The sequence below is a fragment of the Xylaria bambusicola genome (genome assembly GCF_022495145.1).
Source record: "Xylaria bambusicola strain CBS 139988 unplaced genomic scaffold F5B22scaffold_7, whole genome shotgun sequence".
Taxonomy (NCBI): Eukaryota; Fungi; Ascomycota; class Sordariomycetes; order Xylariales; family Xylariaceae; genus Xylaria; species Xylaria bambusicola.
Window position 1 is genome coordinate 776,630 of NW_025953560.1, and position 21,167 is coordinate 797,796.

The following is a 21,167-nucleotide window of genomic DNA, read 5'->3' on the forward strand; positions in this document are numbered from 1 at the left end:
CTGGACAGACCTGGGTGTCTTTTTTATTTCCTTTACTGCACCAGACTGCACCTACTGCGCTTAAAAGGCACTGATGTAGGTACAATCATTAATACCTAACCTAATCATTAATGTCAATCGGCCGAGGTGCCACTATTGTAGTGTACCTACATATTAAGTCTAAGTGCGCGACACTAGCCTAGCTTCAATTTACATGTTCCCCCGGTCTCTGCCCGGTCTGTTCTGCCCCTTTCACTACCATAATCTCATCGCCGTCGTCGATTGAAGCGCTGTGTTTGTTTGCCCGTTTGATTGATTGCTGGAACAATTGCTTGCCTACTCCTCCTCCTTCCAGTCGCGCACACTCACAGATAGACAGACAGACAGACAGACAGACAGACAGACAGACAAACAGACCAGGTAAGTTTATCCTACCTACCTATATCTTCTCTATCCACCCATCTCGAGATAGTGTAGACAACTAGCGCGCCGACGCCATACAAATACTGAGACAGTCCATCCAGATAGATCGATACACGCGTGTAACAAACACGTATTCGTGTTCATCGCCGACCCTATTACATATCGACCACGGCGAGCACAGTAATTGTACATTGTACCGACACCTTGTACCTATCTCTATTCCTGGGACTCGGCCTTCCTCCAACTCTCCAACACCCAATTGGCCGCTCCACGAACTTGCGCGACCACCACCGATAACCCAACTAGTTCGCCCGACTGTTGAACAGATCCTCCCTGATATTCTACGCACGAACGAGACCAGTCATACTGAACACCACACCCGATACAGTCCTCGTTCCGCGACGCAGTATATACACCCCGTAGCCTCCTCGGCACAGCTGCCTCAACAATAAAGTATAGGCATAGCCCTAGCACACCGTAACCATGGGGGGTCAACTCTCCAAGATGATGGGCAAGATCTTCGGATCCAAGGAAATGCGCCTGCTCATGCTCGGTCTTGATGCTGCTGGAAAGACCACCATCCTCTACAAGCTCAAGCTGGGACAAGATGTTACCACTATCCCCACTGTCGGCTTCAACGTCGAGACTGTTACCTACAAAAACGTCAAGTTCAACGTCTGGGATGTCGGTGGCCAGGACAAGATTCGACCTTTATGGAGGCACTACTTTAGCGGTCAGTCCTGATATCCTACTCGTTCCTCGTCTTGCTTCCCCCCCTCTCTTATCCTTCCTCTCTATATCTATACATTATTCTCGGCTGGTCATAGGACAAATCCACCATACACGCGCACCACCCTTGCTGACATTGCCATTGCAGGTACCCAAGGCTTGATCTTTGTCATTGACTCCTCGGACCGCCAGCGGATAGAAGAAGCTCGTCAAGAACTACATCGCATCATTAACGACCGTGAGATGAAGGATAGTTTATTACTAGTATTTGCGAACAAGCAAGACATCAAAGACGGTACGTCGGTCTAACCACCCAGTCAGGCAAGTCGAATGAAAATGTATGATTTACTAACATGTGCTTCACCGTTGCTGCAGCTATGAAACCCCAGGAAGTTACCGAAGCTCTCCAGCTATCTAAACTAAAGGATAAGATCTGGTACGTTGTGCCCAGCTGTGCCACTACCGGTGAAGGTCTGCTCGAGGGCTTGGCTTGGCTCTCCAACAACGTCAAGGCTCCGCCCACGCCCGTGAAGAAGTAGAGCTTCTGATTCACGTACTTGATACCTTTTGACTACCTATCCATCGAAACTGGCCACCCAAAAGCTAGATCGGCGAAACTTGTCCCACGTCATCTTCTCATAGTTGTCTTAATTCGAAACGCAACTCCCCTCCCACATTCTTACCCCCCCAAGCCAACCCGCTATGGCTTGTTGATCGAAGACTCCTACCACTTACCGATACCCTTCCGCCCCTCACAGAGGATATTAGTAGACTGGGCAACTTGCTCTACACATGAACGCCCCTACCCCCTAACTGTTACGACCTTTCCACGAGTGCACTTTTCTTCCATAGAAAGAGGAGAAGGATGAAAGAGAAATTCGGACGATCATTCACTGGAAAGATTTGAACCCGAACGAACATGAATGATATGTTTTTGCTATTTTAGTGCTGTAATTTTGGCTCTCTTGGACGCGGTTTCATACACCAGCGGTTGGCAGACAGAACACCGAAAGAAATACGACAAATGTGGAATGGGAGAATGTGGGATACCCCATTTTCACGATACTATTTTGCTCAACATTAACAGCAGAAGCGATGGCAGCCAGCCAGCCAGCCAGCGAGCAAGCAAGCAGGGGCCGAATCAGCACTTCTTACTACGTACTTACCTAATTAATTAACTAATTTATGACGATTGCCTTGAACTATGACTTTTACAAGGAATTTCCCCTCTTATTTCGTTAAATTGCTACGTCTGCTATTTATTCGTGCTACGGCTGTTGAACGTGAAACAACACAAAGGGGCTGAGAAAGAGAGGAAGAGAGAATGCAAGTTTGTATAAATAAATCGAGATATGGGGTCCCGCGATATATACCTAGGTACCTAGCCATGAGCGTAATCAATCATGCTGAACTGCACAAAAATGGGCGAACTTAGATAGATACTAGAGTGGAGCAAAAAGAGGAATGTAAACAAGTTATAAGACTAGTGACAGTCATCAGCCTATAGTGCTGGATTTGACTGATCTGTACTTGATTGGACTATGGATTGCATTTCTTCCGCCTGACTTGACTTGCTATCCGATTATATACATAATTAACTAAACAGACCGCGTGCATCGTAAACATAATATCCCTGAACCGAACGCCTGGCTATGCATAACCGTAGTATCATGAAAATAGGTAGAGGCGCAGATATTATTCGACATGTGCGCCGCTCTCCGATTCGAACTGCTTTAACCCCTTCTAACTCGCGCGTAGAGTGTTTATTCGGCAGCTTGAAGATATCAAGAATCGTGCTTGTGAAGATATTTCGGACTTGGGTGGAGATATAGAAATGGGATATGCCTTTCTCCCCTTTTCTGCAATTTCCTCCTCTATGAGGACTAAGCAGGTTTGATTTACCCCTCTTTGACTCTCTTAACAGGACGTGCCACGAGGCTATCATCCGGCAGACCCGACCGCTTTGTGCCGGGTAAGCTACTCGTGCGGATGTCATTGTCATCTTGGCTGACGCGGCGTGTGGGATACGCCGTCTTTAGACCCTCGAAACAATTACTACTTATCCGTTCCGCGCTCGAAGAATTTCCAAGACCCATTCCTGAGGCCGATCCTGAGCCGCCGAAGAAAGGATGGTGCAGCGCCTGCGCGGCTGTCAACCGCTTCTCGGGGTCGTACTCGAGGAGTCCTGCGAGGAGTTTGTATCCTTCTCCTCCGAGAGACGCGAGGCTGCCGTTAGACGTCGGGGACGAGGTCGACGAGTGCGCGGTTGTGGTGCTGTGGTACCACTTTTCTAGATGGCTTGTGGACGCTGCTGAGGACTTGTGGTGTGTATGGTGAGGATGGTGGTGATGGCCTGGGTGGAGCATGGGGGGCGTGAGCGTAGACAAGTTACTGTACTCGGGCATGCTCGTTAGGAGGGGCCAGCGCTCTTTATTGGGTAGGCCCATAATCTCGACGATCTTCTGCATTTGGTTGCGTTGGAAGGGGACGGTCTTCTTGTCCATCTTTGCTTCCTCGCCCTTGAAAATGGGGCGTAGCGATAGCAGTTCGGCGAAGATGCATCCTACGGCCCAAAGGTCGATGGCAGGTGTATAGTGCCGGCTTCCTAGCAGCAATTCGGGCGCGCGATACCATATTGTCACGACGACTTTATCGCCACTGAACAGGGAGTGGAGCGGTTTGTTGAATAGCCGCGCGAGCCCGAGGTCGCCGATCTTGACATGGCCTGACGAGGTCACCATAATGTTGGCGGGCTTGAGATCACGGTGCAAAACCCAGTTGGTATGCAGGTACTGGCACCCGTTTAGCAGCTGGAACATGATACTCTTGATGGTACTGGGCGGTATGGTGTGGCGCGGTTGCTGCGTGTGGTGGTGGATAATCTGCAGGAGGTCGTGCTCGGCATACTCGAAGACCATGAAGATGCACTTGTCCTCGAGAATGATCTCGATTAGGCGGATGACGTTGTCATGACGCAGTTCTGAGCATAGGGCCATTTCCCGAATGGCAGATTGAGAAATGCCTGTATACTGGATTTGCTCACCCTCCTTATCGGGCTTGAACTTCTTAATGGCGAAGTCGCCTGGCTGGCCTTGCCGCCCATGTGCCTTGTACACGCGCCCGTAGGTTCCGCTGCTGATAAATCCTACGACTCGGTACTTATCCATCACCTTGACCTTGGACTGGTAACCCACCTTGGTACCACGGTCGCTGGGATCTAAATGCAGAAGAGTCGGTCAGCGAATGCATAGTAGGATGTTCGGCATAATCGAGGCTGTTGAAACACCCAGAGATGAGTAGACCAGTGAGTGGTGAGAACATGACGAGGAGACTAGACAGACCCCGAGAATCCGACGAGGTCTTTTAAAATAACTCACTATAAGGGGTGGCACTTGTGCGATAGGCGAGCCTCCCATCGTGGCCAAAGCGAGTCCCCTTCATGATATTGAGGTAAATGTGTGTGAATGCCGATGTATCTTCATCTGGAACATAAGGAAACCAGTTCCCTTATACATCGCCTGTCACTCGACAGTGGGTCCGCGAAAGGGACAGTGGCGTAGATCTCGGTTTCAATCAGAGCCCAAGTAAATAAGAAGTCTTACCTTCAAAAGCAGCCTGGACACTCCTTTTTAATGTCTGAGGCCGCGCAGATACCGAGGCGGGCCCCGATGCTGCCGAAGGTGGGTTTGTGAGAGTCATGGCTGGCTGGCTGTGTGGCTATTTGCTACCGTATGTTGTGCAAAGGAGGCGAGGCGCTCACCTCCTCCCGGAAGCCCGGAAGTTGCGGTGAGACAAGGGACACACTCGGACGGTGGCGATCGTTTTCATGTACTTTCGTGGTATTGACAACGATTGGTGGTGGGCGATCATGTGAAAAGGGCTGAAGAAGGGAAGTGTGAGAATGACTGAGGCTAGATCCACAGTGGTCCGATTGTCGACTGGTGATGGTACGCTATTCTAACGTTAGATGGCGGAGTTTTGAGACAAAAATTGACAGCGACGAAATTTGAATGAATGGCAATGAGACGGCGAGGGTCTAGGCTGGATCAGTCGGTCTCGTGGTGCATGTGCAGTAGAGCTTTGAATGTCCCAACCATTGAAACGAAGTTCAAATAAGGCAATAATAATCGAGATATAGGTGGCCAGGTTGTGCACCATACCTAACCCAGCTATTTCTTAGCCGAAATCTCCCTGGTTGATGCTTGTTCAACCCGTCTGAAGCTTCGGTGTTGACCTGTTTCAACTATTCATAATCCAATGCCCATCAATACGAAGTAGGAGCCTCAACAAGGTGTCAACCAGACCAGACCAAAGTGCGAATAGGCTGATGTGGCTGCCTTAAAGCCAAGGCGTGGCTAAGTCGATAACCTTAAAGAGGTAGGTTAGGTAGGTACCTAGGTACCTAAGGTATGTGTGGGGAGAGTGCCAAAGTGTGGCGCAGTAGTACTCCGTGATAATGCACCTGCAGAGTAATGACCGGAAATCGTCCTATTAGACATTAGACATCACAATAAAATCCTAGGAATACAGTATACCAATCGCAAGGACAGACACTTCAAGGCCCATCCATATATATACCCAGTCGGCATGTCTCTCCATCTAGATTTTGGCGGAGTAAATCAATACCTGTATCACCCCGTATTTATCGATGAGTTACAGAGAAAGCTGTTGATGGGCTTTTGTATATCCTCAAGCTATGAGAAAGGCTTTGGAATTGCAGACGCTCGGATATTTGAAGAAAATATCCCGTACAGCATAGCCGGAGAAAATATACATCATGAAGGCACAGTTCTGAATAAGCCTTACACAGCCACGGTTTGAGATAGCCTTTTATTCGGATTTCAGGTTTAGATAGCAATGAAGCCCACTGAGCTCCAAAACAATACATCATTTCATGCTCGCTCTCTTCCCCCATCGTTTCTAACGTGGTCCTAGCTTTTCTAGGATTCTCGGTCCTTGCTCGGCCCATTCTTCCTTAGTTATCCACATGCTTTCATTTTCAGCCATGATATTGGCAAGCACTGCACCACCCAAGAAGACCATGTGTCTCCGGCGCGGCGGGTCTTCTATCCTAACCTTGAACTTGTTTAGTCGTTCCGCATCGCCTCCGAGAACGCGCGTCAGCCACAGTTGCTTTAGCTCCTTCTCTAGTCTCGATGGTAGACCTGGGTACATGCTACTGCCACCCGAAAGCACTATCGCCTTAAACAAAGAAGACCGGACGTCAACGTCGGCGGACTGGATCGTGTTGAAGAGGAACTCGGCAATACCCGGCTGTTCGCAGTCTACCAGGTGAGGCTGGAACAAACACTCGGGAGCCTCAAATCGTTCACTGCCGACTCGGATCACACGGCCATCGGGAAGCGTGTAGCTCTCTACTAGTACCGTGGTATCCTCGCTTAGACGCTTGTCTAGCTCTAGATCGTACGACACGTAGCAGAGCTTTTCCTTGATCTGGCGGACAGTCTCGAAATCGGCGGTTCGATTCAAGGCATAACCCCTGCGTAAAAGAAGCGCTATGAGGTTGCGGGTGACGTCACGGCCGGCAACGTCTAACCTCCTAGTTAAGTGATTGAGGACAACGGATTCATAGACGGGGACGATATGTGTAACACCATCGCCAGAATCGACTACCACACCGGAGCTTAGACCTATAGGTAGACACCCCACTTGTCAGTAACTATAGCGCGAATATAGGGTCGAATGGCATCGTAGTTGTTAACGCACCTTGCGCATATAGAGCGAGCACAGCCTGAATGGCGACATAGACACCACCAAACTCGTAGCGCTCAAACATGACCTCGCACATCTGCTCTCGGTTCTTCAGAGGGTTCATTGGGGGTTCGGTAAGCAGGATCTTTCGGCCACGGGGGTCAATCTGCATCTTCTCAAAAAAGGTGAAGTCCCATAGATGTTGCATATCGTCCCACCTCTTGACAATACCATTCTCCATGGGGTATGTGATCTGAAGCATGGAGCGGGCGGCAGCAGCCTCGTCACCACACATGATATCTTTGATGACGATGTCATTTTCGCCGCCCCTCTCTTCGGATCGCAGGATCGGTCGACCAACTATGGAAGGGAATTGGTGCTCAGGGAAGTTCTGGGCGGCATATCCGACCTTTAAGAAGCCGGTGCCTCCATCGAGAACTGGTGTACGTCTATGTCAGTAACAGATCGCAAAATCAGGACTTCAATTGAGTGCAAATAGAGGCACTCAATGATGGCAATACTGGAGAGGCTACTACCGACCGATAGGGGGGGCTGTCATGCTTGCGTCTCTCTCGGGCGTAATGTCAGAGCACGGAGATTACCACGGCTCGCCCGAGAGGATCAAAGGTGCTGAGAGTCGAAACGCCACAAAGCTTGTTCGGATATAGAAGAGAAAGAGAGCAGAACCAAATAAAGGCACGAAGCTCTCAACTGGCGGTTGCGACAGCAATGAGGCAAGAGGCGGTCGGCGACAAGAGACAATTAGACTGGAGACAACAAGCGGGAGACTGGACAAGTGACGAGGAGGCAGTTGTCGTCAGACCCATTTAGGTAGACAGCTAAGGACCAGCCTTACTAAGTAGGTATGTACCTAAGTGCACTGCTAATTGACCAGGTGGCTCTACTTTGTGGCGGTGCTTCCTCACTGTAGTTAGGTAATGTGTTACCAGACTGGGCAACCCCGCATTCATTCAATCCAACCCCGCCAACCTGAAGGAAGTTTAGGTAGCGACCTTCAGTTGAGGGCCGCCTACAGGCACCCAACCTATCAGAATATTCTATAGGGACCTAGGTAGTAATTAGACAATATATGAGGTAATGATATAAAATGCAGACATTGTCCAATTTACATAACTCAATCACTTAAAATATATCCATAATCACGTTGACGTACGAGGTGGTGCTTCGGGAGTCAAAGACAGAGCTCCAGCATCCGAAAGTGACAATGTCGTCGACAACGCTTGTGAGAGGACAGGGTACCAAGATCTTGCTCCTGAACCCCAACTCATCCTCAGCTATGACAGATGGGATGAAAACAGTCCTCCGAGACAGTAAGTAGAGGCAACTACAGAAGATTCTTCTGACTGGGGTTCTTTTTTTTTTTTTTTTTTTTTTTTGAAGACCATGCCTTTAGCAGTCCCATGAAATTTTAGTTATACATTTCACCCCAAGGATTTATGTGGAGTTTCATCCACAAGCTAGATTGAATTATAAGCACTAACCTAGATTCACAGTTGACCTCCCATCTGTATGTGGCCATACTGCTTCTTACTATTATTAGTTGTTCTGAAGTATTTCGTTATGGTCCAAACTCTAGTCACAAAGCGGTGCTGACATTTCGTTGACATAGTCAACTGAAGTGTACACGTACACAGGTCCCTCAGGGTGCCCGGCCAGCATCAACGACGGCCACGACATCCAGCAGAGCACAGATGCCGTCCTCGCCGACTTCGACGCCGTCGGCTCATATCACGGCATACTGGTAGCCTGCTTCAGCGTGCACCCTTTAGTACCCAAGCTCCAGTCCGTAAGCGGACCTCACGGTGCTGTCACAGGGATCTTCGAGGCCAGCGTTCTCGCCGCCATAACCCTGCTCGGGCCTGGCCAGAAATGGGGAATCGTCACCACGGGGAAGTTTTGGGAAGACCACTTATCCGACGGTGTCAAGGCCTTCTTGGGAGCAAACCCGAAAGACGATAACGCCAAATTTGCGGGTGTACAGTCCACGGGACTGAATGCAGGGGACTTCCATCATGGAATTGACCCCGCTGTGATTCGAGAGAAGCTGAAGAAGGCGACGAAGCGCCTGTTAGACACAGGTGACATCCACGTTATTGTTATGGGATGTGCGGGAATGGCGGGGCTAGAGGCCATTATTCGAGAAGCTGCCCAGGAGGAGCGTGACGAGGAGTTTGCGTATTCTACGCTTCATGTCATTGATGGTGTCAGAGCTGGAGTCATGCAGATAGATCACATGATAAGGCATCAACGGTTACGTCCAGGAAAAGCGTGAAAAGAGCGGAAGAATCGTATATGTACATGATCAAAATGTTTTTATAAACCCTCGAGTGATTGACTGCAAGTCAAAAACAATTTCTGTAACTCTAGATGTAATATAGATAGCACTATCAAGGCACCAGTGGATCAAATAGATCGCGAAGAAATTGATCGATGCAATATTGGCCGGCTAAATAATCAACTGACTACTACTACTTGCGCGAGTTTACGCGGAAACAAAAATTCGCCTCTTTCCCCCCCCAAGTCTTTCATGATTACCAGTAGTCGAAACCAAGTTACAATCTTCCAGCCAGCACCCTATCTCAATACATAATGACGCTCGATAAATGATCCTAGTCAAGGCGCCGTGTTCGTCCCCAAACCTCATCCGCATCCTTCTTTCCCTTGGTCTCCGGCACACGCCACATGACAAACAGGCCGCAAAGGACAGCCAAGCCTGTAAAAATGAAATAGACCCAGCCAGCACCACCAAACCTCTTATTCAGAGCGAGATTGATGATTGGGAAGAACTGAGCCACCAAGAAGGTAGTGATGTAGCTAGCTCCAAGACAACAAGATTGAACCGCGCCCACTGCTTCAGGGCCTACCATCTCAGATGCGAGAATGAAAGGCACGGGGCCGAGGCCAACGGCAAAAAAGGCTACAAAGAACAGCACAGCGATGGCAGAGAGAATTTTAGCCCCGAAGAGTATTGACAAGGCTAGTGTAAGTGCGCTTGCTCCTTGGCCGAAGATGGATAGAAGCAGGCATGTCTTTCTTCCAAGCTTATCCGGCAATGGCGAGCACGCAATAGTAGTAAAGAGGTTGATAGCAGATACAATAATCGTCAATAATGCCGAGCTTATGGGTAGAAGATTGTTTAGTAGAGACACCGAGTACATAATGATGGAATTGATTCCACACAGCTGCTGGGAGGCCATGACTCCAACAGCTGCCACCAATGCTGGACGATACTGCGGATCTCTGACAACTTGGAAGAAGCCCAAGTGAGAACCAGAATTTCTGCTTCCCTTGCTCGAGACTGAAGCTCGTCTAGGGCTAGGAGGATTCAGCGGGTGTTGAGAGTCATCGAGTAGCGGCTCCTCCTCTGGCGACGCAGTGCCCGAATCCCAAGCGGCTGTCTCCTCTTCAATATCATAGTGCTTGCCGCGAATCCGCTGCAGAGTACGCTTGGCTTCGGCAACGTTATTATGCGTGGCCAACCAAGCCGGGCTTTCGGGAATAACGAAGAGGCCAAGGATTTGGAGAGCGGCAATGACGATACCAGTAGCAAAGATCCATCTCCAAGTGGACTCGGAGCTTAGAAAAAAGCCTAGTGTCTGGGTCCCTAGGATACCAACATTGATGCTGATTTGAGTCATGGCGCCAAAAGTACCCCGTTCGCGAGGAGGTGCGACCTCGCTGATGTATATGGGGACGATAACAGTGGCGGCGCCAGCACCTACTCCAGCCAGAATTCGCCCGATGGACATGACAGCAATGGACGTTCCCAGAGTCAGGAGAACGGACCCGGCACCGAAGAATAGGCCAGTCAGACGCATAGCGAACAGTCGTCCTCGAGTTGAGGATATGGGACCGCCGGCGAGTGCGCCTATCAAACCACCGAGGTTGTACATGCTCGATACGACGGCGAATTGGGCATCGTTCATCGGGATGCAACTGGGGAAGGTCGCAGAGGCAGAAACGCGGTTCGAGCTCGAATGCGAGGTCCAAGAGGAAAAGGCGGCAGCCAGCCTGGATGATGACGACTTGGGAACGCGGCAGGAGATGACATCTTGTGGTGCGTTGAGCTCAGCCTAGTGCGAGCGGCAATAAGACACGTTAGCTAGCTGGATAATGACCAACTCTCGGGTGAGGGCAGAGGCTTACGATGTGATATCCAAACTGCAGCGGGCCTAGGGTGCTGATGATGACGAGCAAGAGGAGGAACGGAGAGACGTCCCTCATGTACTGCCGCAGCATGGTAGCCATTGTTAAGTGTGCCACAATGTGTCCAGTGCATCAAATACTTGCAATCTGCATCCGGATTACCATTTACCATGTCAGGTAAGTATGTAGTCGTGGGAGTCTGAAGGGATAAACGATCTGGATGATCTCATGATCTACCTGCCTGGATAAGCTCAGGTAGGTACCTACATGTAAGGTGCGCAGGTGCGCAGCGGTGCGGCCAGGGCACACTTGGCAGGAACGTCACACCCTAGACGTTCCTCTCTCGCCTCTTTACCCGGGCGAATACTGGCCCAGCGACTTTCAGTCTCCGATGTCAAAGAGAAGCTAAAAGCACGGCAATGAAGAAGCTACTTCTAAATGATAATAAAAAGCACCCATACTACACCCCGTTGATGTCAGGCAGTCGGATGTACTTAAGTAGCGACTAGTGTATACACCTATTTGGGGCTCTTTAATCCATGCTACCTAGGTAGCTCTATACCGAGCTAATACCCGTAAGAGCTCCATACCAGTACTACTGGACAAGCAAGGTACTAGGGGGTTATGTGGATGGTAGATAGATGTAGCCATCATATAATCACCACAAGACGAAACTTTCAGAAAGGAATACACAGCAATGTTAAAACCACGATTCAACCAATATATCAGAATTACCAAGGAATGGAGGAAGTATTAAGCTAACATGGAAGACTCAAAGGGACGAGAGGTGTCGATAAGTCATGGTACCTAGGCAGCCCCATTAAAGGGTGCACTACCATGTAGCTACCTAGCGTATGTATCTAAGTGCCACGTTTTCTAGCTCAGATACCTCTGTCCCAGTAGACTGAGCGTAAGACAGAGTCGCCGCGAAAACGGCGAGGGCATTAGCGAGTTTCATGGTTTTTGATCGAATGTGAGGCTGTAAGACTGACAGAATGATCTTTGGGACTTTGCTACAGTAATACATGGCATCAAACCTGAGTTTTATATCCATTTCATCTTCATCCCTGCCTTATACTCACCATGTGAACGACACTCAGCTGAGTCGCTCACCACTACCCAGGTAAGTGGCGCCTTTGTAGACTGACTACTCCCTTCAAGACACCGAGGCCGTGTCAATGATCCTCATTTTCAAAAGTCTCATGTCTATATAATAGTAGAGCCAGAATCAATTCCAACTGTTTGAGCATTCAATGTAAAGTTACCGTAAAATCTTCCCGGGCTTATGTAATATGGACAGACGATGTCGTAGGACATATCAGAGCTATGGGTTGACGCTACAGTGTTGTAGAAAAAGTGCCAGAGTTGAAAGGCTAGCCTCGGCTCCAACAGAGCTAGAATGGTGTCAATGGCTCTCATGCAGATTTGTTCTAACTCTTTGGCACCGTCGGGCGCATGTTGCTTTGCGTTACGCGGTTTTATTACATGTCATCTGCAGGTCATACATCACATTCTGTTTGCAGTGAGGGCGTTGGTGAGCAGGATATTCCGGCATACAAAGAGGAAGATGTAGAAGTTGCGACACCTCTTCTACTTCATGAGTGTTCATCATCTTGAACATGCCACTTTCAAGCCCAGGTGAATCTCACGAGCCTTACATGCGTTCATGTTCCTGGCTTCGAAACATGGACCCTCAAGCGAGCAACTAACCCGTACCGTTTGTCGTTTATGAATGTAAGTGGCCTGGTGCATGTCGTGACAATGTACTTGTGCTGTGTTGGCAATCGCTTACGGGTTGGTGCAGTAAAAGAGGGACATAGCCACAGGCTGTCTCAACGACACCTGACTAGAACCCGTTTGAATCCAGCCTTGATTGCTAGTAGAAACAGCCTCATCAGGCGCAGGATACGCAATAACCCTTCAAGTATATATTTCATGCATATTTCATACGTTGTGAAGATACCTAATCGAATGATGATTAGGGCCATAATAACTGGCTCTCATTACCCAAATACCTATCTCTAACTAAGTATTTAGGTGAGCAGGCAAGCGGAGGCTTATAACAAGGGCAGAGATCTGGGCTTGGAACTTGATGTTATTCATAACATAATGATCAACTAGGGCCATGAATCCTTGACCAACCAACTACTTCCTGGCTGTTGGTAGCTTGACTTGACTCTATATGCAATTAGTCTGCCAGCCCAGACCGCTTAGGTCTCAAGGGCTTGTTTCAAGAAGCGAAGTCTGTATAACCTCACTTTCCAATATTGCCTGCATGTCTCTAAAAGATCAGGAAAAGCCTGCAATGGCCTTTAGTACGGCCGAAGTGCAAGGCGAACTGCATATTCAGCTTGTACAGCTTGCGCAGCTTGTACGCGTGTAACAGTGATGATGAGGGTGGAGTTACTCATACCTTTCTTCTACGCAATGCTATTGTGACAGTGTAGTGTCCTCGCCGATGCAATGCACCGTAGCCTCTATCTCTCGTTTGGTGTACTAGAGCGACTGTCAAATGAAAATTAAGTTGGAGGATCGTTGCATCTCAAACCTGATCGGTTTGTTACTTGTAGTAGGACGCAAACAAATCGTGTTGGCAGTATCACATCGCTTGCGATGCGCTCCGATTTCAAAGCATGGTATCCAGAGCATAATAAATAAATAGGGAACTTAAGTTCTCTTTTGTGAACATCCATTCATGGCCAATGTACTCTCATCGTTGTTGCACATTTTGTCAGAATTATATTACTCCTTACTGGCACTCAGAACGTACATCAAGCTGTCCTTTCTCATATAATCCCTACGGAGCTTGGCCCACCTATTGCTCTATCTCGAAGTCTTTCTAAGATGGATGACACGGTTAAACTGCAGGTTGGTGAGCAGCAATTCCTCACAACTCGAGGCACTCTAGTAGGCGAGAGCACCTACTTTGCTTCGCTATTTTCGGATCGATGGAACAACCAGGAAGGTGATGATGGATCGATATTCATTGACTCAGACCCTGCGTTATTTGCCGAAATACTCCGTTACCTGCGGTCCGGCAATTTCCCACTATTCTTCGATACCGGTTCGCATATGTATGACTATGCGAAGTACACTGCTCTTCTGGGCGAGGCTCAATACTTTGGAATCCCCAAGCTTGAGGGTTGGATCCGAAAGCAGGGATATTTAGATGCCGTCAAGATAGACTATGGCATCGATGTTGTTGAGAATGTTGACCACAGACGTTCATGGAGCACCACAGCCGATCGAAGACTAAAATTCTCTTTGGTCCCATGGATTTTGAAGACATATAGATGCCCACGGGGAATATCTGTGCACGAAGGGCGCCCGGACAGGTGTGGACGACAATGCATCGCGACCCGGGGCGAAAACGAACCCGAATATGACGAGACGCAGGTGTTCACCTCCATCGCGGTGAAAACGCAATACATTTTTAACCCCGAAGCTTGTTTGGGAGCTCGTGTCGACACTGAAATGGACGAGTCACCAGTTGATGAAAACCTAGATAGTAAGCCTGGCCGGTATGAGACTGAACCAGGAGTCTGAGGAGGTATTATGCTTGAAGCGCACGATCTGGGATCTGCTTGAGAGGTGATGTGTTATGTTTGCTAGTATTCACGGTATCACAATATCGGAGGGTTTCCTCTTCATGGATGGATTACGAACAGTATTGGTGCCTGCTGGAGGAAGGATATCAATTTCGAAACCTGAAAATTGAATGGTGTGTATAATTTCCTACTTGTTTGCAATTAACTCTAGAGTTAAAATATCGTTCTTCAAAACTACCATCGGTGTTGCTATCAATTCCCCTCTACATGATTCCCGAAGTGAGAGGTGGGGTTATAGGGGTATGGTAAGTACACTTACAAAAATACATCCAGGTACATATAGTTGGTTGCCTGCCATAAGGGGATGACCCTCGGAAGGAAGCAAGACTGCCTAACTACGTAGGTATCTTAAGTATGCCTTTCCATCTCAATTCATCTTCTAACATGGATACTTTATACTTGCGATTGTGTTTGCGTACGTAAAGGTCAACTGGATCCTCTCGGCTCGTGGTAAATGAGGATTTCTTTTAGATAGTCGGAGGCGACTTGGCTACCTAGTGTCACGGAACGAGGAATAGGAGTGTAGTTCTATAACCGCTGCGCTACCAAAAGGCAAACGACGGTAATCAGGTCGAAACCATGCGTCTCTATACTCAACTATAGTACGTACTGTGACACCTAGGTAGATAACCAGAACTATTACGAAGAACTGAATATATAGGATAAGAAAACCGAAGTGATCTTAGTTGCCTATTTACCGATATCATATATGTAATGACCTCCTGTTGGGATAGATCCCGACGGGTTTGAAGCCTCGGAACACATGTTACATACAAGTGATGCGTCTAAGTGGAATATATAAACAAGGACTGCGAATCTTTGGGCTACTATTGAAACCTACACATCTTTATTTAGATGTATCTTAAGGGATTCTTTCGCCTTGTTGGTGCTCTTCTTGCCAAATTGATAAATTGCCAGATTACCTATCTTCAATTACTGTAGGTGTTTGAGCAAGAGGCATGATAAAAGGTGTAGGCACTCGGCACCACTATACTTTCTCAGCAGGTGAGGCCTCCATGTGGTTGGACTGTCGCTGCGGGGTATACAACATGCGCAGCAGCCTCGCCATTAGATGTGACCTTACGTGCTTGAGCAATTGAAATGTTTCTGCTTAGAATTGGTTCATCGATGTTCAAGATCCCTATTACCTTGCTTTAGCCATTCGAGCAAGCAAAAAGCGATCACATCCGGCACACCCAACCTCCCTACAATCGAGCACAAGCAACAAAGCGCTAGTGATGGAGGTTTTAGGTGCCATTGCAAGCTTCATAGCGATCGGTCAAGCCATTGCGGTCACTCCAAAGATAATCAAGACCCTGAGGGCATTCACACACGCAAGTGAGGAGGTCGAAGCTCTGATTGACGAGGTTCGTAGAGAATGGCATCATAATCATCTGTCATTTCCTAACCTACATCTTGTCTAGCTTGAAAGCCTCCATGTATTCTACGAGCACATGAAGGAGAATATCGATCTCTTCTCCAGCGAACATCATACCCCTCTCCTCCAGGTCGACCAGCCTCCATACCTCAAACTAATTCGAAAGGATTTCGAGTCCTTGACGGCTTCTCTCCAAGAATTGGCTGATTCGTATCTAGTCGACGAGAATCATAACTTGAAACCTTCAAAACTACGATGGTGGAAAAAGCGCAAAAACGTCATAAAACTACAGCAAGAGTGTTACAAGCAGAGGCAGCGGCTGCAAGATCTGTATAGTCTATTCCGAGACCGATTAACTTAGTACTAGTCCCTATACCCCACATTGTTTACATATGAACCTAGAGTTAACACTAGTGTAGCAAGCAAGGAGAAATGCTCTTCCACATACATACTCGTATTTCCCAAGATGTCGGACGCCCTTCTCAAGGCATACCCGTTTTACTATCCCCGGGAGATTGCCTAGACAACCCACCGGATTCAGCCGAAGCGAAAGCTATAGTAACCGCGAGCGAAACAGCAGTACTGGATCCAAGCGCAGGAAGATCTAAGGAACACCTGGGCCGTCGGTGTCGCTGCTTTTGCCATGACAATGGACATAAAACACCGAGTTACTATAATCGTCAAATCCGCCTGCCCGGTCTTAGCTATTTGTCGTACCACTCGCAGATGGCCGTAAGAAACCAATGCAGAATGAATTGCTGCTCTGCTACTCAGTCGTATGTATCGCTGCAACTTCGCATCCCAATATGGCTTCATGGCTTAGCCATGCTGGGGTCATTTACATACATATTCCCGTTTCATATAACGTTATCTTTTACGCCGACCATTCCACTTGAAATGTGGTTTGCGCGACGACAATTGGGGCGAATATGCCACCTAGGTAAACCGGAATATCTCAACCACTGGTTGTCACGCTACGGGTTATCGATATTGAGTACGTATGAAGACGGAGACAGTATTATAGAGGTGCGTGTTGATTATTCATGATAACGGACCCCTAAGAGATCATGCACACTACTTATTTCTCTTTTACCAATAGTTGATCATAAATTATGGAGGGTATCCGCTACTCACGTATTGCATTACCACCTGGCCTGGCCTTATGGAAGAAGCAAGCTCTACAAGGTCCGCATCAACATGATGACTTCGAAGACGAACACCTAACTGAATATATTATAGACGAGCGGCGACTAACGTGAGAAACATTCTTTTATCTGAATATCATGACGTCCCATATCAATGCCGTAGGAAGCTTGTTGCCCGTGACAAATTTCATCTTACGGAATTTCTTCGTTTTAGTGAAGAGGAGGATGATAGTTATATCAACCTCCTGAAAGCTTGCGCAGAGGGTTCTACCGAGACCATAGATCGTCAGTTACAAAATACACCTGACATCCTCACCAGACGATATTCTACTTGGAATGATTCGATTCTTCATGTTGTTTCCCAAATCGACAACCCAATACTCATTCAACATTTGCCTGAATTTGAGGCTCTGCTCAACGTCAAAAATGACAATGACGCGACTCCCTTGCTCAAGGCGGTTTGCGCTAATGCCTGGTCTTCTGCGAAGCTGCTTGTAGAAGGAGGCTGTCAGCTGAATGCTAAAGACTGTAATGGCTGGACGGCCCTTCTCGTCACAATGGAGAAGATACAAAGTGAAGAAACTGATGCAGTTCGCTTCGCGAAAATCCTCATCTCAAGAGGCGCCGACGTAGCGGCTACAACCACACGCGGCTTTGGGGTGTGGCACATATGCAACCGCATAGAATCTCATAGAGCGGATCTATGGGAACTATACGAAATGCTGTTTAGGGCCGGAGCACGTTCCATAAATATGAGGAACATTTATGGGATTACGCCTCTTGGGCACGCCATCACCATGTACAATGTCCCCCTAGCATTCTACCTCCGAACTGTTGGAGCTTGTTGTGATGGCCTACAAGTCATTAGAAATGGCTGGAATATCCTACATACACTCGCACGTCATGGAGATGCACAGTCTTGTGATCTCGCCACACAACTCGGAATAAACGATATTGACATCCGAACCGTGGATGATTCTGGGAATACTCCCTTGTGGTTGTTCAGACGGCTCGTTATGTCGTACTCTCGCGCATCTGGAGATTACTTGAGTTATCCGGAAATCCTGTCCTGGGATAACTGGTGGGAGGATGAACTTGGAAAGAGACATTTCGATCAACGGAAGTCACTCGCGTTTGAACGTCTTCTTCGCAGTGTCCGCGACCGTATGATAGTTCAAGAGGCCGAAAGATTAAAGCTTATCATATCTAAGCTCCGAGCTCAGAACCTTTCGTCCGCCAGACAGGACCTGAGAGAAATAGCTGAGACCAAGGCAAAAGCCGGAATCGACATTGAAGCGGAAACCTTCAGGGCCATTGACCTGGATGTTCGAGCGGAGAGGCTGGGACTGGCTATCGAGTCCCTCGAGGAGTTTATTGAGGTATCTAGGGATAGGATGAAAGTCTCTCCTTTTGACGAAGAAGTTGACATATGGGCTTTGTCAGATTCCGAGTCTGAGCACTCGGATGATTTATCGGAAGATGGTAGCGGTGAGTCTGTCATCGACCAGAACTCTTCAGATGAAGGTGTAAGGCTAGAAGGCGTTGAGAATGGAGACGATGAAGACCAGGAAGAGGATGGCTGGGAAACTGCAGACGAGGGTGTATAGAGCGTACGGAACGACCTGTTCCTGAGCGTAGGCTATGATTAAGGGGGGATAAGCAACTATGGTTCTGTCCTTATATAAAATTTCTGTTTCCATATCGAATTTCCTGTAGTACATACAGTCTGGGTTGCCTTTATGAAGATGTTCACTTTGCGGTTAATCTTAAGCACTTGCTATTCTCCTGGGCTTTCCTTCATCTCCTATGAAACTCTTGAGTCTACGCCAGCCTCGTTTAAGTCAACCTTTTCTGCTCTATAGTACCGCTATTTGAATATAAATGCCAGGCCGTGATGTGGCGGCTCGAGGAAACCTAAACCTGTTGTGTTCTCCTAAAAAATATATGGGATACTTATAAATGTCACTTTACAATCTGTTCCCCATGTTGACATGGACTGCCTTAATCTGCGAGTATGCATCCAGGCCCGCCTCGCCAAGCTCCCGGCCAATGCCACTCTGCTTAACGCCACCAAACGGAACCCTCGGGTCGCAATCCTGACTGCTATTTACCCACACCATACCGGCCTCGATCTCCGCAGCTACCCTGTGAGCCTTTTCAAGGTTAGTTGTGAAGACGGCGGCCCCAAGGCCGTAGGTCGTGTCGTTCGCCAAGGCTATGGCCTCTTCTTCATTCGTGAACTTGGCAATCACGACGACTGGGCCGAAGATCTCTTCTTTCCAGATTTTCATGGACGGTGTGACGTCTGTGAATATAGTCGGGGCGACAAAGAATCCCTTTCCACCATTGCCGATTGGCACAGGCTCCCCTCCAGAAACCATTTGCGCCCCCTCCTCCTTGCCGATTCTGACGTAGTCAAGTACGCGTTGATACTGTACTTTAGACACCAGCGGCCCTTGGTATGTGTCTTTACTCCACTGATCCCCGACCTTGCTTGTTGTCTTCGTTGTCTCTAGGAATTTAGTTAAGAACTCATCGTACACGTCCTGTTGTACTATAATTCTCGATGTTGCTGTACAGATCTGACCCTGGTTCGACATGATACCCAGATGCGACCATTTGACGGCCTGTTCCATCTCGGCGTCTCCGAAAACCACCAGGGGAGACTTCCCACCGGTCTCCAGACTGATGTTCTTCAGGGTCTTGGCAGCGAGTCGCATGATAGTGCTCGCTGTTGCGGTGCTCCCAGTGAAAGCAACCTTATCCACGAGAGGGTGGCTGACGAGGGCGGTTCCCGCCACAGCTCCCATGCCGTTTAAAAAGTTCACCACTCCTGGGGGAAAGCCGGCCTTCTTGACCAGGTCGCCAAGCACCAGGATGCTGAGAGGCGTCTGTTCTGCGGACTTGAGCACGACGGTGTTGCCGCACGCGAGAGCTGGCCCCAGCTTCCAGGTGGCCATCGATAGGGGGTAGTTCCAGGGAATGATCTGAGCAACTACACCAATAGGTTGCCTGATCGTGTAGGCAAACTTCTGATAAGTTGTTGAGATGGTCTGGCCGGAGATCTTGTCCGCCCAGCCCGCATAGTAGCGGATAACACCAACCGCCTCGACAAGATCGTTTTCTAAGGCCTCCTGGTACGTTTTTCCTAGATACGAATATCAATGTCAGCATTCTCAAAATGGTGCTGGTTTTCTTGACGCAGAGTGAGTCCTTACCGTTGTCCCAAGCATCAATGGTGGCGAATAACTCGCGATTCTGTTCCATCAAATCTGCCAGCTTCCACATCAGGGCGCCACGATCTGACGCGGAGAGATGCTTCCATGAAGGCTCTTTCAGGGCTTTATGCGCAACACGAACGGCCTTGTCTACGTCAGCTTCTCCGGCAGCGTAGACTGTCGCAATTTCCTCCTCGGTGCTGTGATGATTCAGCATCAGCATGAGCTACCATCACCGACGAAAGTGCTCCATGCGAAAGGAATATCTTACGCGGGATCGATTGATGAGATAGTTGCCCCGCTCTCAGAAGCGACGAATTCATTGTTGATAAAGAGACCTCTGGGTTGAGTGTACCTGACCTCGTTAGGCGCGGTTAACTCAACGTACATATTCGATGTCATGATAGTGAGTACGTAATTATCGTCAAGGGCGATATGATGAAATGATAGGAGGAAAATGTATATGAGAGTTGACGGTGCGCCGGTAATATTGGTGATGATGCTCGGTCGGTGATTTTTCTTCTCTTTGCCTGTTTTACACGCTCATGGCTCTTGCCTGATCATTCCAACCCTGTATATAAAGACTCGATGCTCGATAAACGGTCGAGATGCTCCGAGCACCGGCAGCATATCTGAGCCACCGGCCAGGCCCCATTCTGGGCAAGGGCCCACAGACTGAAAATCACAGATAGAGATCACCATTGATAAGACTGGGTTGGCGCAGAAAGCTGCCGTTTTGATCAGGGAATATCAGTTCTACAGCATTATGGCGATATGTTCTACTGAATCCCTGGCAGACCTGGGTTCG

At 48.5% G+C, this 21,167-nt stretch overlaps 8 protein-coding genes across 8 annotated transcripts; 4 read left to right on the forward strand and 4 right to left on the reverse strand.

The window, feature by feature from the left end:
* Positions 1-740: 740 nt before the first annotated feature.
* F5B22DRAFT_511917 (ADP-ribosylation factor 6) lies at positions 741-1,862 on the forward strand. The gene is made up of 3 exons (XM_047972541.1): positions 741-1,135; positions 1,280-1,426; positions 1,507-1,862. The coding sequence occupies exons 1-3, from the start codon at positions 886-888 to the stop codon at positions 1,668-1,670; spliced, it is 561 nt and encodes a 186-aa protein (XP_047833975.1). The 5' UTR covers positions 741-885; the 3' UTR covers positions 1,671-1,862.
* A 742-nt stretch (positions 1,863-2,604) lies between these two features.
* F5B22DRAFT_594848 (cyclin-dependent protein) lies at positions 2,605-5,486 on the reverse strand. The gene is made up of 3 exons (XM_047974072.1): positions 5,292-5,486; positions 4,734-5,083; positions 2,605-4,348 (listed from the first exon to the last, which is right to left on the reverse strand). Exons 2-3 carry the CDS (start codon positions 4,828-4,830, stop codon positions 3,030-3,032), a joined length of 1,416 nt encoding a protein of 471 aa, XP_047833976.1. The 5' UTR covers positions 4,831-5,083; positions 5,292-5,486; the 3' UTR covers positions 2,605-3,029.
* F5B22DRAFT_594851 (actin family) lies at positions 5,487-7,723 on the reverse strand. The gene is made up of 3 exons (XM_047974073.1): positions 7,384-7,723; positions 6,859-7,281; positions 5,487-6,782 (listed from the first exon to the last, which is right to left on the reverse strand). The coding sequence occupies exons 1-3, from the start codon at positions 7,400-7,402 to the stop codon at positions 6,052-6,054; spliced, it is 1,173 nt and encodes a 390-aa protein (XP_047833977.1). The 5' UTR covers positions 7,403-7,723; the 3' UTR covers positions 5,487-6,051.
* On the forward strand, positions 7,724-9,269 carry F5B22DRAFT_594853 (hydantoin racemase). The gene is made up of 3 exons (XM_047974074.1): positions 7,724-8,174; positions 8,358-8,371; positions 8,474-9,269. The coding sequence occupies exons 1-3, from the start codon at positions 8,069-8,071 to the stop codon at positions 9,134-9,136; spliced, it is 783 nt and encodes a 260-aa protein (XP_047833978.1). The 5' UTR covers positions 7,724-8,068; the 3' UTR covers positions 9,137-9,269.
* Positions 9,270-9,304: 35 nt separating this feature from the next.
* F5B22DRAFT_511892 (general substrate transporter) lies at positions 9,305-11,844 on the reverse strand. The gene is made up of 2 exons (XM_047972540.1): positions 11,011-11,844; positions 9,305-10,937 (listed from the first exon to the last, which is right to left on the reverse strand). The coding sequence occupies exons 1-2, from the start codon at positions 11,110-11,112 to the stop codon at positions 9,474-9,476; spliced, it is 1,566 nt and encodes a 521-aa protein (XP_047833979.1). The 5' UTR covers positions 11,113-11,844; the 3' UTR covers positions 9,305-9,473.
* Positions 11,845-13,854: 2,010 nt separating this feature from the next.
* Positions 13,855-14,556, forward strand: F5B22DRAFT_643545 (uncharacterized protein; the record flags this gene model as incomplete). Its single annotated transcript, XM_047978291.1, has 1 exon — positions 13,855-14,556. The coding sequence occupies one exon, from the start codon at positions 13,855-13,857 to the stop codon at positions 14,554-14,556; it is 702 nt and encodes a 233-aa protein (XP_047833980.1).
* Positions 14,557-15,391: 835 nt separating this feature from the next.
* Positions 15,392-17,448, forward strand: F5B22DRAFT_512134 (uncharacterized protein). The gene is made up of 4 exons (XM_047972543.1): positions 15,392-15,985; positions 16,043-16,356; positions 16,416-17,022; positions 17,096-17,448. Exons 1-4 carry the CDS (start codon positions 15,857-15,859, stop codon positions 17,195-17,197), a joined length of 1,152 nt encoding a protein of 383 aa, XP_047833981.1. The 5' UTR covers positions 15,392-15,856; the 3' UTR covers positions 17,198-17,448.
* Positions 17,449-18,928: 1,480 nt separating this feature from the next.
* F5B22DRAFT_512197 (aldehyde dehydrogenase) lies at positions 18,929-21,055 on the reverse strand. The gene is made up of 3 exons (XM_047972544.1): positions 20,631-21,055; positions 20,360-20,559; positions 18,929-20,289 (listed from the first exon to the last, which is right to left on the reverse strand). The coding sequence occupies exons 1-3, from the start codon at positions 20,759-20,761 to the stop codon at positions 19,109-19,111; spliced, it is 1,512 nt and encodes a 503-aa protein (XP_047833982.1). The 5' UTR covers positions 20,762-21,055; the 3' UTR covers positions 18,929-19,108.
* Between the last annotated feature and the right edge of the window lie 112 nt (positions 21,056-21,167).